The sequence below is a fragment of the Saccostrea cucullata genome, unplaced genomic scaffold (assembly GCF_032062105.1).
Source record: "Saccostrea cucullata isolate Sc308-1 unplaced genomic scaffold, CSIRO_AGI_Scuc_v1 ctg460, whole genome shotgun sequence".
NCBI lineage: Eukaryota > Metazoa > Mollusca > Bivalvia > Ostreida > Ostreidae > Saccostrea > Saccostrea cuccullata.
In genome coordinates this window covers 313,016-331,521 of record NW_026931468.1, presented here as the reverse complement: position 1 = coordinate 331,521, position 18,506 = coordinate 313,016, and the positions used below count along the sequence as shown (strand labels likewise).

Here is an 18,506-nt window from a genome sequence, read left to right as displayed (position 1 = left end):
CATTGTATTTCTTCAGGAGGTTGGCGTGGAACAACCTGATTTTCCCATTCACGTCAATACGATAATCTGAAATGCCTTTTCTCTCTACAACTTTAAATGGCCCTTTCCACTGCATCAAGAGTTTATTGTTATCGGTAGGAAGTAGAATCAATACATATTCACCAACCTTGAATGATCTGCTTTTCGTCTTTTTGTCGTAGTTCTTCTTGTATCTGTCGCTAGATTTCTGTAGTTCTTTCTTCACCAATTCACACGTACTCGAGAGTCTTTCCTTCAGATCCAACACATATTGGTAAGTACTTTTGACATCTGGCTGCACTTCTTTTGTCCACATTTCCTTCAATATCATCATGGGACCCCTAACTGTCCTTCCAAAGAGAAGCTCGAATGGTGAAAATTTAGTGCTCTCCTGGGGCACTTCTCTATAGGCAAATAGAAGAGCAGGTAAGTATCTATCCCAATCTTTGGGTCTTTCAGAACACATTTTACGTAACATGGATTTTAGAGTACGTTAAACTTCTCCACTAAACCATTACATGAAGGATGATAAGGCGTTGTTACTAGCTGTTTAATTGACAAAAGGCGACTAACCTCTTTCATGACGTTTGATGTGAACTGGGTGCCCATGTCAGTAAGGATTTCTTTCGGTATACCCATCATGCTGAAAATACCTACAAGTGCTTCTGCTACTCTCTCCGTCTCTATGCCTTTCAAAGGAATCGCCTCTGGATATCTGGTGCTATAATCAACAACAGTTAATATATATCGGTTACCTTTTTCAGTAACTGGTGCCATAGGACCTACCAGATCAACTGCTACTCTCTCGAACGGAGTGTCGATCAAAGGCATCTTCTCCAATGGAACTTTTGTCACTTTTCCTTTTGGAAAGGTCCGTTGACATACATCACAGGATTGACAATATCTTTTGATATCACCTTGAATTCCTGGCCAGTAGAAGCTTAATGATATGCGGTCAACTGTCTTCTTCGTCCCTAAGTGTCCTCCCAGAATACTGTCGTGGGCGATGGTCATCACTTTGCGTCTAAGAGATTCGGGAATAATAAGTTGCTTGAATGTTTTATTGTCACTGACCTTGAACGACTGGAAATATCTGTATAATAGTCCCTTGTCCACAGAAAACCACGAAACGATACCATCACCAAAATGTTTCTTCTTACCAGACTTTGCAAGATTTCTGTAGGCACTCAAGGATTCATCAGTCGTCTGTAATTCTTTCATTTTATCCACATTGACATCAATATCTATCGAATCTTTAACCTTAAGTTTCTTCATACCTTTTTCTTCTCTTACTTTCTGACTTCTGGTCTGCACAGCTTGAAGCAAGTGGGTTTCTCTATCTTCTCTTCTTTGCCACAGTGGATCTGGATCAGAATGGTTTCTTACGCCCTCTACATTTCCTATAATGAGATCATACACTGGTTCTTTCATACACAATGCATGTACCTTGCCTACATAGAAAGGAGTATCAACGTCAATGACTGCTTCCTCTACCTGCCTAACTGTACCATCTATCAACACACACTTCTGCACCTTCCCTGTTAACTCGGTATCTTTCACAAGGTCACGTTTAACAACAATTCCACTACAACCACTGTCTCTGAGTACTTTCACATAGCTTTCACCAACATAACCCATTAATACAGGCATAGCATCACATACCTGACAAGCACCACCCACAACTGGAAGAATGTGTCCGCAGGCTAACTTTACCTGACCATTTTCCACGCAGCATTCCATCAGCTTGCATGCCGATCCAACATGAGGCTTCTCCTTTGGACGATGCACACTTTGTTTCGAATAACAGTCTTTCGCAAGGTGCCCTGGTTTGTGACATATGTAACATTTTCTTTCCTTCGTCTGCTGAGGATCAGACTGCCGTTTAGACACCTGATTCTGGTTGCGGTTGCTAAGACCTTTTTGGACTTCACTGGGATATGTTTTCTGAAAAACTTGAACATCTTTCATGAAGGAAGAATAGCCATGTGCTTCAATGAACTGATCCGCAAGATTAGACATATCTTCTACATTTCCTGGGTGTCTTTCTTTTAAAAACATTGCTAAAGATCTGCTACAGCTATTCATAAATTGTTCTCTTAGAAATAAGTCTTTAAGCCCTTCATAAGTCCTGGGACTTTTTGCTAAATTCAACCACTTTTCAACATAGTTATCAATGCGTGCAAAAAAAGTGCGATGGACTCTCACCTTGGTCTGGTTTTGAAGTACGGAACTTCGAATGAAAACCTTCCTCTGTCAACTGGAATCGCTTAAGTAGTGCCTGCTTCAATGCTCTGTAATTCAAAGCTTCAGATGCCGGTAATCTTGAGTAAACTTCCAGAGCTTTACCCTTCAACAAGGCACTGAGATTGATGGCCCAAATAGACTCCTCCCACTTTGCGTTAGCTGCAAATCGTTCAAATCTCTGCAAGTACGAATCAATACAGTCTTTACTCTCTTCAAATACAGGTAACTTTGGAAGTTTAGCACGAGAGTTTGAAACCTGAGCCATTGCCTCAGCATTTACAGCAGTTATTTCTGAATTTCTATATTTTTGCAACTCAGTCTCTCTCTTAATCGTTTCTAACTCAATCTCTCTTTCTATCTTTCTTGCTTCTCTTTCTACTGCTCTTTCATCTCTCTCAAATTTCTCTTTCTCCTTCTTATCTACAAATTCTCTTAAATCTTCACCTGTTAATCCTAATCTTTCTCCTAACTGAACAAACTCCATGATAAATAATAAAGTGAGCACTAACAAAATTACCTCAACACAGGTGCACACACTTCTACAACATGAAGGAAACAAAAGCATCAGTGTAAAAAAAATTACATCAAAGGTAACAAAGTAAAACTTCTCTGATGTGAAAAAAGATACTACACAGGATATAAATTATAACAACTAAGACAACAAATATAATCACTTGATTGAACAAAGAGTCATCCCACCGCTGCCACCAAAATGTCACAATTACCTTTAATTGTGCTAGGTTCTTTTAACAAAATGACCTTTACCAATCTAGTAAATGGATGACCTTTGCCAATCAAGAAAAACAATATTTTACAACAATAACAATTTATTTACAAATGTACAAAAATCAGAATAGAACTCGGGCTCCGGTGTAGCGCATAGGTGAACATCGGACATCAGTCCCACTTGTCCCCGAATACGAAGAACCATATGCTTGGTATCCCCCCACATGTTGGCCGGAAGTACATGTCATCACCGGAAGTGTTCATCGGACTAAGAAAGTTCCCTCACAACGTAGTTAACTGTATAACATCAGGGTAGGCTATGTACAGCAATAAAAAGGTCACCTATTTCAAATATTGAACAACCACATATAATGACCTAATCAATTTAACATAATAAATTCTCATTAACACGCCTAACGTATACATGTGATAAAAACTGTATTACAAATATGGTCTTCCGTAACAAAGATTGTATTCAAGTATTTAAATCTATAAACCAGGTAATATACGTCTTGTAGCGACAAAAATGTATACAACAAGCAAATAACTTCGTTTACACAAACTCCTAAGAAAAACAGAAAAAATAACACTTACTGGATTGTAGTCACTCACACCCTTATACATGCAAAACCAAAAGGCCCAGGTTTCAAACAGTCCACACAGGATTCAATCGTCCACTCAGGTTCAAATGGTCCACACAGGTACCAGTATCACTAAGAAATGCATCCCAATATCACACAGCATGGGAGCCGCCCAATCCACTAAGTATGGGTCATAATTTAACACCGTCCACACAGTTTGGTGTCCAGAACTAATCTGACAAACCTGGCCAAAACCCCTGGATAAGTGACTATAAATACATGTATCGTTAAACTTGACAAACAGGTTTACCAACAGATGCCGCAGCTCTGTACGCTACAATTCAGTGACCATCGATGCGTGCAAGTAAAACACTCCAATATGTATGGAAGCGCATTTGGAGCAATATTTACAATATTGTGACAAACATGATATATACTTTTAAAAATATTGGATTATATACAAATTTCATTTGTGGTAGTCGCCGCAACCTCAATGAAGTCAAATAACAGATACGCGCCGTCACAAACCTGAACGTAAAATTATTCCTTTTCAAAGTAACGGCCTTGGTGCTCTACACAACGCTGATGTCTCTTAACCCATTTCTGGAAAACGTCTGCAAACCATTCTCTGGGTAGTAGAGAAAATACCTCGTTACATGCCTGTCTCAAGTGCTGAAGGTCCTCGAAGTGGGTCCCTCGGAGTTCATTCTTCAGATGCGGAAATAGAGCAAAATCACACGGAGCTAGATCTGGGCTATAAGGGGGGTGAGGCAATTTCTCCATTCCAAGGAGCTCAATTGTTACTACAGTTTCCATTGCCGTGTGCGGTGTTGCACTATCATGATGGATGATGCAGTTACTAAGGTTTTCATAGATATGTCTCCTTTTCTTTCTCAGTACAGTCATAAGATCCCTGGATAAAACCTGGAAAACAAATTAAGCGTGAATTTTTTTATGAAAAGAAGAAAATAATGGGTTTTTTTCTGAATTTGAAAATCTGTTTTAAGAAATGATTATTTCTATATTAATTTTTTATTATATAATTATTTTTAATAATCGTTTGTGAATTAGATACATAAATTTTGATTACTTGTTACGGCTTTTAATTTTAATGATAATTATTAATTAATTAGTCAATTACCTTTGAATAATACGAGGCATTGATCGCTTGTCCTTGTGGCACAGCATGGCTAAGCACAACACCATCCATATCAAAGAAAACAACAAACATGTGCTTCTTGGTGGTTCTGGAAACCCGAGCTTTCTTAGGAGGTGGTGAATCTGTGCTTTTCCACTGGCTTGACTGTAATTTAGACTCAGGGTCATAAAGATATACCCAGGTTTCATCCACCGTAATGATGCGCCTGAGGAATGCTTCTCCTTCTTTTCTCCATCGCCGTAAAAATCTCTCGGATTCACGAACACGTGCACTCATTTCATTTTCTTTAAGAAGTCTTGGCACCCATCGTGCACTTACTCTTTTCATAGATAAGTCCTCCGTCAAAATTCTTTGCACAGTGCCATAGGACAAATTCAAAGTCTCGCTTATCGCTCTTATTGTCACACGCCTGTCTTCTTTCACAACGTCAGAAACAAGTTGAACATTTCCATCTGACCGTCCACCGATAAACAAGTCTCCTATTGACCTTCTTTTCACTATAAGTCTCATTTGTCAAAGAAACAGTCTCTAGTGGCGATTTCCCCATTTTGTAACAGAAATGCATAACAGCTCGTTGCGGCGTTTTTTCCATTTCTGGTATTTCTTTCGTTCAAATCATCGGAATAAAACACAGTGTTAATCATCCAAAATGGCAATGACGTCATTTAATTTTTAACTGAAGACTGGAAAATGACGTAAGTTTTTACTATCGAAAAAACGGGCAATTTGGCGCGTTTTAAAAATTTTTTATCATGTGTTTATCTTTTTATTCTTTAGAAAATAAAGTTCAAAATTAGACGTAACGTTATGACGCGGCGGCACCCCCTATGTCTCACCTTTTAAACATCTATAAAAATAGTTCTATTTAATATGATTAAACCAAAATTTCAATTTTAATTAAATTTTCAAATGTGTATATTTCGGTATATTTTATTTGACAATATGACGCCAGATACCAAAGATGTGGACACAGTGACATTACTTTTGGATCAACCCTCGTAATATAAGTATTTATATGTTATCAAAATAAACTGATCTTTTTTACTTTGAACGTTGTCCTTCGAGCTAGGTTTAGGGTGCCCATTGGAAATATGCCATGAAATATTCCAAGAAAATCAGCATTGTTTTGATATATTTTTATTAGCATGGATTCAAATTTAATTGGAATTGTACAATTGCATACATATGAAGGGGGTCTCAATTGAGTTCGGCCAAAGCGACATTACGTACATCGGTTGTATGTCACATGACATGATTAAAATTAAAAAAAAAATATGTACAGATACAAAACTCGTTAATGTTAAACGATATACTGATAATTTTTAAGCAAGAAATTCATTGAGTTTTCTTTAAGACAATTTCCTATACCCGTAATGTTGTGGGAACAACTTCTCTACGCACAGGAATAATATCAAATGTAGTCGTTTCTTTAAGAATCTCCTGCATTTACACTGGTACTATACACAATTTAAATAATTTAATGTTGCAGAACAAATCAACAGCGCACAACTTGCTCCCAGCACTTTTCAAAATAGCAGAGACAATAGTTGCATATGTACAAAATATCATAATTTATTGTTAATTGCATATCGTTGAAATTTTGAGTTTTTCAAGGGTGTGTACATGTGATTGTATTGCATTTGTGTATAAAAGAGTATAACTGCAACTCTACCATAAAGATATTCGTTATCAATTTAATAAGATTGCATGTGAAATATTACTGAATGCATTCAAAAATATCGAATTTAAGTCAGATCAAGCTTATTTAGTTTTATATGTCACATTTTCAAGTTGCAAATGAAAGCTTGATCTGCGTCTCAAGTGCAGAGAAATTGCGTGTCAAACTAGTCTATGACGTCATATCTGTCAGTACAGCGAGGTCGAGTTGGCTTAAATTTTACACGATACAAACAATGTTTTAATGATAAGATAAGTTACACATTAATTTATTTTAAATTAAATTTACTATAATTTTAATAAAACACTTTATATAAAAGTGTATGGGGAAAAATATTTATTCGCAAATATTCATTTGTGCAGTTTCGCCGTGACGTCATAATCGATTTCGCGAAGCTCTGCATAGGCTGATCTACCTTTGACAGTCCTTAACCTAGCTGCATTCTTCAGCAGAGGATAAATGTATGAAAATCTAATGTTAATGTTTCATTTATCATATTATAGAAATGTTTTTTCACACTTGTTATCCTAATAATACACTTCAATGATTCCGTTTTTATACAACAAAAACTGCTTGCTGATATCCTTGTTTGAAATTAAAAAAAAAAAACACTCATTTCCTCATAATTCCAAGTTTGCTGAAATAAGTTTGAAACACTCACACATCTGGATTCCTAGAAAATAACAACCAGCTGTTGTCGCATGCTTACTATTTTTATGAAGCAACCTAGAATACAATATTTCTTCTAACTTACTTTTATTCTGAATATTTTTAGACATCAGTAAAGATAATATATTAGATATCTTATTTCTTGTTGTCTTTATTATTATTATTGTTATTATTATTATTATTATTATTATTATTATTATTATTATTATTATTATTATTATCCAACTATCAATTTGTTTCGATTATGCTTCTTAAAGTATAACAAACGATTCTTTTTTGAGTCGGATTCTATTGATAAGAAGATCAGCTTAATGTAAAGGTTAATTAAAGACAAATATATTTAGAAGCTTAATCTCAATACAAATTTGATAATTAATTGTACACTAAATGATATTTTTTTTATTTCAAGATTGCTAAAAATATTTTCATATTATCGACATTCAACTCTTGTATACTTTCCGTTCTCTTTTCACAAATAAACTTCCTTCTTTGAATGTGGATTATAAACTTCAACAATTTTATATCCTTGATACTTTTCATACCATATCCATACATTTTAATTGCTAAATATCGACGACAATATATATGTATATATATACATATACATATTTGAATGGTTTAAATTTGTTAAAATTAATCTCAATAACTTCGCGCAGTCAATCATTTCACCTTTCTGCACTCAAAAAACTCAAGGAAAGCAATAAAACCATTTGAGAGTTGTTTATTTTTTTTCTGAATTTCAACAGAATTTTTGCAATGTTTCAAAACAGCACGCCTGAATTTTCTTTCTGGACATTTAATGTAATTACATGTAAGTAGAAGTTAAAAAGTATGAACATTTTATTTAATTTCTTTTTAAAGTGTTGTAAAACATGATGCCTTAGAACTAAAATTTCAAAAAATATTGTAGTGCAAAAGTCCCTGCCAATACCCCGCTCAATAAATAAAAAAAACTAGTAAAAAGGAGGGGTTAAATGGAGAAGAAATATATCTAAGATATGGGAAGTTTTCGTTCAGATTTCTTATTGATCTAATTATTTTAAAAAGTAAACCCATAATCAGATATTTATCTTCTTTTAACACCAATTACATTTCCTGTTCCTGAAGTTCATCTTGTATAACTATTTCATAAATGTTGTTTTCATTTAAGTTGTTACTATTGCCACCACAATTCTTCTTTTGCTTCTGGACAATTAGCAAGGCTAGATGCAAGGTCAAGATCACCACCAACATAAAACCCGACACCGATATAAAGAAGTACATCAAATAGCGGATATCTCTGGGCTTGTTATCATCTTGTTCAGCAAAAACATCATCTTCATTAAAGGTTTCTGAAACATTAAACTAATTACTGAATTTATGCTGAATGGCCAATCTGTTCTCCCAATTTTATATAGTACAATAATTGACCTATCGGAAAAATGCATATGATCATCGTCAAAATTATGGAGCATTTCAAGACATCAGAAACATCGTTAGACAATAAAAGAATTTTTTTTTACAAATGCTAGTTGATAATACATGTATGTGCATTTGCGCATCAGCTGAATATTGCTTATCTTTCGTTTAAGTGGACCGTTCAAGGTAGCCTAGTGGTAGAGCGTTCGCTTCGTGATGGGGAGGCCCGGCTTAGATTCTCGTTCCCGGCGCCGCGTCAAACCTGAGATGTAAAAATAGGTAGTGACTCTTCCTTCACCAAGCGCTCGGAATCAGAAGTGAAAGTCACAGGTCTTTTGGATATGACCTTAAAAACCTAGATTCCGCTAGCAAGATAAAGAACTCTCACTGCTCAATGGCCATGAATGCCGAGTATAGGTCTAAATTTGAAGCCCTTCACCGGCATACGGTGACTTCTCCATATGAGTGAAAAATTCTCGAGAGGGACCTTCAACAATATACAATCAATCAATCAATCAATCAATCAATCGTTTAAGTGGATGAAATATATCAAGCTAAAATAGTAATTTCACCTTTACAAGATTGAAAGTTAAGGTTCATTAATTTTAAATACGAAGATATAAAAGGCATGTATGATAGAAATTTGATGTGCAGAAAATATGATCTGAATATGATAAAGGTTTACTTAGTATTTCAAAATAAAAATTTTAAAAATAAAGCAATTTAGTAGTGACAAACTCTTTTTGTAATGTTCACCAGTCTGTTTTAATATGTTATCCCTTAAGGCATATTCTATTATTTTCTTAAAAATAAATACTTAAATATAAACTGGTTTGTGAAAGAAAAAAAAAATCAAAGTTTGAATTTCTCTTTTGAATGTTCTCTTGTTCTTTATCAGATGAAAGGGTACGTGTAAATTATTTATTACATAGATTTAAATTCTGTTGTTCTTCTAACCGTTTGTCGGGATGCATCCTTTTCTGGAATCACACAAGCTACTATTACATGAACATCTGCTTCGACAAATATCTCCATAAAAAGGAAATAGACAAGGAATACTGCAGTTTAATCCGTAAAATCCTGGAAAACATCCTGGAAAAAAACACGACGTTAGAAAATGCACCTGAATATTTTTTTTTTGGGGGGGGGGATGAAATTAATTTACTTACTGACACACTCATCGATCTCACTGTTCCAGTATGTGTGGTAACAACATCCTTTATAGAATTCATCTCTGCAATATATTTTGAACATACTTTATTAAAGAATCACAGCTTTATATGCAAACATGCATTTTGTCAACATGACTTACCCGATACATGGTCCTTCTGATGACAAAACTGAACATGCATAAACTAACAAAAATGCAATCTTATAAAAAGCCATCTAAAAACACTTATAGCCCCGACTTGTTTAATTTAAATTTAACTTTCTAGCAGATAACTAAACTTCTACTAATTTCACAACGATCGTTTCCTCGTTATTTGTTTTTGAAAAAAAAAAAAACTCTTCCGCAAATATTCCCTAGTCGACAAAAATGTTAAATCATGGATTGACTCTATATGCGCTCTTGAGTACATTTGGGAGGGAAAAAATTCTACTAACACAATTTTTTGTTAGATGTTTTACTGTGTATTTCAAGTTTCAACTCTAAATAGGACAAAAAATGTTTTAATAGATAATTATGTAAAAAAATATTTTTTTATTAATGTTTGAATTGTTCCCATACAGAAAAAATACATGACAGAAATATAACGCAACTTGGTAGACATATAACGTAACATGACATGGTTAAATTGCTTTTCTGATTCTTAGCAATTCAAATCACTTCTGATAAAAATAAACAATTCCTTAAACGATACATTTTTTTACTTTTACTAAGAAATAAAAAAATGATTTTATAATATTTTATAATATTTTATTTTCATACACAAACTGATGATATTAACGTCGACAAGCTCCTTTACTTAGCTTTCAAAATCAACCCTTAACTTTCATTATTCTATCAAAAAGATAATGTTGCCATAAGAAAATGACATTACTCAAATTTTGATCCCTTATAGATTTTCTTTTTAAAATATACTTCCGCTGTACGTTTTGTAACATAAAAGTTTTTACCATATCTTCCATGTAACGATATTTTTTTAGCAATACTTGTTTGAAACAAGCCTATCTATCATCCAAAGCTTATTCTTTATCTTGGAAATTATAATTCACGAGATACTATTAATTATGAAAATACCAAAAGAATTTATAATTATTATTTCATTTAGATCAAACCTATAACGTAAAATGTATGGATGCACGTTACCCTTAAAATTCGTTTTAAAAACTGCAAGAAAAAACTACAAAATTGAAAAATTTTATCGTTTTAACTATAAAGACAAATATTGCCTTATGATACTTAAATTTTCTTGAATTAATATATATATATATATATATATATATATATATATATATATATATATATATATATATATATATATATATATATATATATATATATATATAAATCAAAATTAAATCCAAGATAAACAAACAAGTTGATGTTTAATTTTTTACACCAAGCGCTTTCGCCGTTACGGCTCTTCAGAGTATAACAATGAGAATAAAAACAATACAACTTCGTTGTTATGACGTCCTTAGTATGACGTCACAAAGGCAGTGTTATACATTGGCACAGGTAAATGTCAAAAAAGCGCCAAATGTATAGAGTTAAATACATTAACATTGTAATAAAATGGACCATTTCTTAAGAGCTAAAATGTTCAATTTACATATAATTTAGGCTGAAATAATTTAACAAAATAATCTTCCTTGGCCCTCCGTTATTGTTCATTATCTTCTGTGATTTTATAAAATGGAAATATCAAAAAAGTTTCCATTGCACATGAATCAAAATGTTCACTGCAAGGTGTATTCCTGACGGAGGGGTCTCGTATTTGTTGTTTATGGACTCTTATACGGTCAGCTAGTTTGTTACCGGTCTGTCCAATATAGTTTTCTGCGCATGAAGTACAAGTCATACAGTATATAAAATTTCTAGTTTAACTTAACCTATACCATGGACCTCTACAACAACATGTGTGTTGAAAAAGGAAATTTTGGATATACTCACAAGAGAGCATGATACTGCACTACATGAACAACATTAACTTTTTTTCAATTCTGCATATAACTTTTTAAAAGCGTTTGCTTAGCAACCCATAATTTTTTTTTAATTTTCGGGCAAGAATTTTCGTTTATTACTCATCCTAGACACATTTATGCATCCCAGCTCATATAAAAGTTAGATGTGAGGTCATAACATTACAAGGGACAAACAGCAGATAAATTGTCTTCATTTTGACCTCAATAGAACTATTTTTAGGAGATCAAAGGTCAAATAAGTGCAAAAGTTTCATCAATTTTTTTTCAACACTTTTCAATATTTTTGCCATAATTTTATACAATGGATGCTGAAATGGAAAATTCTGAATATACTCTCAAGAAGGGATTAGAACTGCATTATCCATGCATCATTTTAGTTCAAATATCTGTTAAATGACCTTTAAGTGGTTGCTAAGCAACAACATTTTAAAGTTTTTAGCTATATACATGTTTGTTATTTCACATTCTGGACACATTCTAGACACTTTTTGTATATTTCATGATATTGTATGTAAGATATGGGCCATAAAGATGAAAGAACATTTCTGTATTAAAAATTTACCTTGACACTTTTGTTCTTAAGGGGGTCGTCATATCAGTACAGAATTCTGCTTTAAATTGTATGTAAATTTGAAATGCTTCAATTATGGATAAATCATCTAATAGTTGACGTAATAAAAATGGCAAACGACAAAACTTGCAAGCAAATAATTCTGGTCTGCTTCTTAAAAACCCCTAGCAAAACATTTATACAATCTTTTTGTTAAACAAAAAGAAATTCATTTTCTTGATGCCATTAAAAATAATGTTTACTTTCATGGATTTAAACTAACAAGAAAAAATATACTAAATGATTTCATTACAAGATTTTCTGGTATAACAGAGCCTTTAAGGGGTACAATAAAGACTTGACATGTCATCTTGGAGGGAAATAATAATAATAGATAGCATTGGCAATATTTAACGCCAAACTGTTTAGTCAATAAGTTGAAAATGTGAAAATTATTTAAGGAATGTTTTTAAGTTTTGTGCGAGTTATTGGTGTGTGAATCACACAGACTTGTCACGTAGGCATATTTCATTAAGCGCGCTAGCGCTTCATGAAAAATATGCTTCATACAAGTCTTTGTGATTGACACACCAATAATTCACACAAAACTGAAAAACATTCCTTATATTTACAATTGACATGTTTGGAAGCAAGTAAAATATGCTAAATATTTGAATTTCTCGCTGCTCTATATCTTTGCATTTTACTTACGTCGCTGCACCTCATTGTGACGTCACGTTAACGCACGTTTCTCCATGTATATTTCTACGCGTGAGTATACATGAAAATGGTTTTCAAATCAATTTCACAGTTGGCTTACTAGAAAAACGCAGGGAATGTAAATATATCAAAATATAAAATCCAGAAGATGAATTCCAAATCAGACTGAAATCGTCAACAAAATGTTGAAGTACACTTTTGATTTGTGTCCACCATTCCTTTATCAACTGTCATTTTTCTGTTAGACTGGAGGAAATTCTTTGACTTGTCCAAGACATTATTATTTGCTCTCAAGTACAGGTGATCAGCCTCTATCCTGTAAAAGATTTAAATATTTTGAAACAGAAACACGTCAATGTGTATAGGAATTTACATTTATAAATACAATTAAGAATGCTAAAATTACTACATTTATTTGATTTTCCTTTTAAAATTTTGTATTTATTATGTGATTCAAGTAGTTAAATGATATTGTTAAGTCAACGTATCAGGACTGATAATACAACAACCTTGCAGTAAACCATCATAGTAAAATTACTGAACTAAAACAAATAGCATATATGGCAATCTGACTAAAGCCAGACCTTTGTTTACGCTATTGCAATATATAAAAAAAATCTGGCAGTGGATGGAATATCTAATTTCAATTAGATTGCTACGAAAGCCATGAAGGGACACGTTAATTTTTCAAAAAAGTAAAAAAAAATGAGATCTCAAATCAGACAATCCAATCCCATGGATTTCTAAATTGTTCCCTCGATTTATAATTCCAGATCTCGAATAACACAATCCAAACTTGTGGATTACTAATTAGCCCCCTTGATTCATATCTTGAGATCTCGAATTACATACCAGTTATTCGTTTTCACAGATTAATGATTCGAGATCTCGATTTGTTACAACATCAGTCTTATGATTTTGGAATCTGTGCTCTTGAATTTCATTACATATACATGTATGTACAGATACATCCAACCATTTTAATCAAATAGTGTGTTCTATTCATTTTGTTTCAGCAACCGGTCATTTCAAACCTCTTCATAACTAATTCAACGTATTTTTCGAAATATTATGATTACACAGGACCCATATTCACTTTTACTATTTAGGACTTTCAGTTATTTTAATATACATGTAACACAAAAACCTCTAAGATTCTTTGTTGTACAAATATCAGTACTAGCATATGGATTTGAAAATGTTCATGTATTTTTCTCATTTTGGATCGTAATATGTAATAAAAGCTAGGATGTAAAACACTACAATATTCCATTCTTTAAACGTGTATTACCATATCCGATATGTACAGATAAATAATTTTAATGAAATCATGGTAATGGTTTACATTCCGAGGGAACGAATCATTCAAACTAAGAGAATGAATTATACAATCTGAGATAACGGATATTACGTGTTTGAATAATGAATTTGTATGAATAATCAATCAATGAACAAACACGATGGCCTTCGTAGTTCATGGTGGGCTTAGCAAGTGGGTATTCACAGATGAAAGTATTGTTGCTTATGGTACCAGCACCCTAAAAATTCAATGTGAAAGTGGTACATGTACACTCTGGTAGGCACTGGTACACACATACTGAAAACAACTATCCATTATTATGGCAACTTTGATTTTACTCTGAACTTACGAGTGATTGTCAAAAGTATCAAAGTTCAAAAGCAACACAAAATTGGCTTAACAATACGAAATAAGCACACTGAAACATGACGATCTAGTACATGTGTACATTTAGTTTTCTTTTGAGCGTGAACTAATGCGTTTTAAACTTAAACTATTCAGTCAATATACACGTTTTTTCACCTGCTAATACCAAAGGCATGTCCGTATTATTTGATTCATTGATATGATGATCTTCGTCGTGAAATAATCATGAAAATTGACGTTCAGATTTCGAGTCACCATCATGTTGTTTGTTTACTGCTACCATAGCGGAAACACGTCGTTATTTCAATTTGTATCAACTCATACAGTGATGAGTCGTATTTATTTATAAATGCAAGTTTTTGTATTGTTAAATTTCGTGCCAATATTGATCTAATTAAATTGCAAATTAAGTATACAGTATAACAAGATACAACAATATAAAAAATCTGCTTTTTTTAGTACAGATCGACGTTTAGGGAAGCTACAATTTTTATCAACATTGTACATCACTACATGAAATATATATCATTACATGTAGATGAATAAATTAACATTTCACTTCACAAAAAGCAGAACGAAAGGATATATTTGTTTTTTGAAATTAATTTTTTTGTACATGTATTATGTATATTTCAGTAAAAAATATATTTAAATGGTCAAAAAAGTCTTATAAAAGAATTTGTTGTTTCGAGTAAGACGCAACAATATCGACCTTGACGTTACATGTAAATATTGACCAATTTTTCCATAAAAACTATGCGAAGGTCACAAATTCAAATTATCGTAATTAAGAAAATACTGAGCGTAAGAAGGCCTGTAAGGGCTTGTTGGAAAGGACATTTTCTCCACTTTTACCAGCTTTATTTTGTTTTCCCTATTTCAACACAGAAATAAACGTAAAACTGAGCTTTGTTTAAACATTACGGATAAAATCGAGAAAAAACACATAAGTGCAAGAAAATTCTTATTTTTTTAAATATACTTTAAAGTTATAACAACAATTTTTTTTCGTGTTTTAAAAGTAGAGAAAATATGATTTAAGAATATGCCATACTTTCTCTTAAAAGTTAATTAGGAAAAAAATGTCAATCGTTTGGAAAATCGGCAATTGCTTTGGAAAATTACGCCATTTACAAAAAGTCAGGTTTGTCTTCACAACGTAAAATCGATTAAATACCGGCAATCAAGACAAAATCTTTTTAGATATTTTAAAAGTAGAGAAGATTTCCAAAAAGTTGATATATAGTTTATATACCTTCATGCTACCAAAAAATATATACGGAGATCTTAATTTTGCGAAGTCGTGTTTTAACGCGTCAGCGGTCAATTTGACCGGTACGGAAGTGAAGGGGTTAAGACATAGAAAAGCGCAAGATTTCTATTAAAGCTAGAAGATTATCGGTGAAAATTAAAGGGAAGATAAGGAGAAGATTTGAGAATGACTAATAATTTCGTTAAATTGTATATCAAGGGTGACACAAGCAACTGTCTATCAATCATCCAAGGTAGTGGTTAAATGAATCATCAATCTCATAAGATAATTTGAACTTATTTCATAAGGTCATGCATTGATATGTTTGCATTCTTAAAATCCATATGAAAAACAAATGAGACGTAAGATTTATTGCTATTTTGGAAGGAAATTTTCCCAAAGGGACCTGTGGTGAATGTTTCCCTTTTCATTCTATGTTTAGAATTCTGACGGTATGACTTCAATTTCTCTTTCAAAATATTTTATCGTTTCCATTTTCAGAACTTTCTTGTTCAAACTTCATTTTCGTTTTCTTGCAACAGAGAAAAAAAAAAACAACAAAAAATCAAGTCGATTAGATGCATCTTTGCATATACATATGTCCATGTACGTTTAGGCTTGAGTTTGATGCCATCAATGAGTTGTGACTGAGATCTTGGCTATATCATTGGGTTTACTTTATTAATATTTGACACTTGTTCTTGTTCAAAAGTAATTTCATAGTTTTCATAGATCCATTATATCGAATGTGTGTTAAAATAATTTTCTCATTAACAAAATGTTAAGATGTTTTTTCTTTGCTTTATTAAATTTCGCATCTGACACCAAAGTGTAACAGATTGTTACAATGAATATAAACCATTCTGTGGCTACTGTTCCCTAAAAAAATCTCTACCTCCAAGTTAAAATTCAAAAGTTAACATTATACATTTATTGACTGAGTTCGAGGGCAACATGCGTTTTGTCGGACCCTCGAACCAAACTGTCTGCCTGAGGCCGTTTGCCCGAGAACTCTGTCAATAAATGTTTTGTTATACCTTTCATTTTATTTTATATTTTTTGACATACATGTATTTTGTACTATATTCCGTAATGTAACATAGATCTGTCACTGTTTAAAACCAAAGAATGAAAATGAGATTAAGCTCCGCCCATTCTGTGACGTAAGCGGTCCAACATCTCTCCGAGCGGTCCAACATCTTACTCAGCGGTCCAACATCGATTTTTTTATGCCCGCTCAGCAAAACATTAAAAATGTTAGACTTTTTTCTGTATAGATTTGTATAGGAACAATTTTTTAAAGGTATAACAAATACTTCTATGGTACTCAAAGAACCAATTTATATGATCAGAGTGCTAATTCCGATTTAACATATCATTAATAATACATTAATATGCCTTCATCAACTGCATATGGGGTACATTTTTCTCAATTGATTCGATACGCTTTCTAGCATGGTCGACGCATGACCAATTTCTACTAAAGGGTAATGTATTGCCAAACAAGTCAATGAGACAAGAATACATGTATCAGCAGTTTCGCTTAAAGTCATCATTTCGTAATTATTTTGTCGATACAAAAACCTTGTCAGAAAAATGTTGAATTTTCTCTATATAAATAAATATATAAAGGGTTTTATGGGGTCATTTCAAATTTTGCGATATTTAGCACCTAATGTGAATGCACATGCAAACTAAAATATCTTTCATAAAAAAAATGGTAGGCAGTAATAATTGATTATTAATGAACATCTACACATAATGCAAATCATGAAATACAACTATGAGTTCCATTGATTATTTTTTTGTTTGATTAATTATGTCGATATAAAATTGTAAAATATAAATATATAGAAAAGTGTTTCCAATGAGTGGGAATGAATGTAAATAATGTTACAAGCAGAATGACTTGTCACAAAGAATTTTTTTTGCATATATATGAAACACGGCTAGCGGTCTACATGTAACTTACACATGTTTCATATTGTTGTCATCAAATGTATATTGTATATAATTATAATAGTTCAATATTTACATCCGCTGAATATTTTCTCCTTTATTTCTTAAGAAAACCCATTGCGTTAATCACTGCATTAACTACAATCGCCATGTCACCTATACAGATTTCTTGATCAGTGGCTGTTCCATCAACGAAACGTATAAAGACGTTCGCATCATTAATACAATAATGAATCTTTGTAATCCTACTTTTAAATGATTATTAAAACAGATATAAATATAAACAATAAAATGTTTTCTTTGTTTGTTATTACTGGAATTAACGGAAGCAGCTGTTGCGGAAAAAATACATAACCCGCGTAAGCTGTTTAAATTATAGTCTTATATAATCTACACAAGCTTAAACAGTTTATAACACTACATATTCGCCAGATTTGACGTCATACCCATCGGGGGTTCAGTGCACGTGTAGTGATCAACGTTGTAAACAATGTTTCCAATGACGATATCAGTAAGTATCAATGACAAAGTCAGCTAAGTATCTGAGAGCAAAACAAATGTTAGAGAAGCTTATTGCAGGATTGATTTTAAATATTTAGACGTGCTTCATACAACGAAACTCGAACATGAAAACACGGATGTTGTTACAATCTGTAATCTAGTTATCTTTTAAAATCTTCAACCACAGCATTTTGTAAATGAAAATGGAGATTAAGCGATGTTGTAATAACGATGA

General features: G+C 32.7%; 1 protein-coding gene across 1 annotated transcript; it reads right to left on the bottom strand.

Moving 5' to 3' along the window:
- Nucleotides 1-501: 501 nt before the first annotated feature.
- Nucleotides 502-2,746, bottom strand: LOC134232676 (uncharacterized). The gene is made up of 2 exons (XM_062714661.1): nucleotides 2,224-2,746; nucleotides 502-2,063 (listed from the first exon to the last, which is right to left on the bottom strand). Exons 1-2 carry the CDS (start codon nucleotides 2,744-2,746, stop codon nucleotides 502-504), a joined length of 2,085 nt encoding a protein of 694 aa, XP_062570645.1.
- Nucleotides 2,747-18,506: the final 15,760 nt, after the last annotated feature.

Coding starts and splice junctions, on each gene's coding strand:
- LOC134232676 (XM_062714661.1), bottom strand. CDS start 2,746: ATGGAGTTTGTTCAGTTAGGAGAAAGATTAGGATTAACAGGTGAAGAT. Junction 2,064..2,223: donor TACTTCAAAACCAGACCAAG/GTGAGAGTCCAT, acceptor TGTTTTTAAAAG/AAAGACACCCAGGAAATGTA.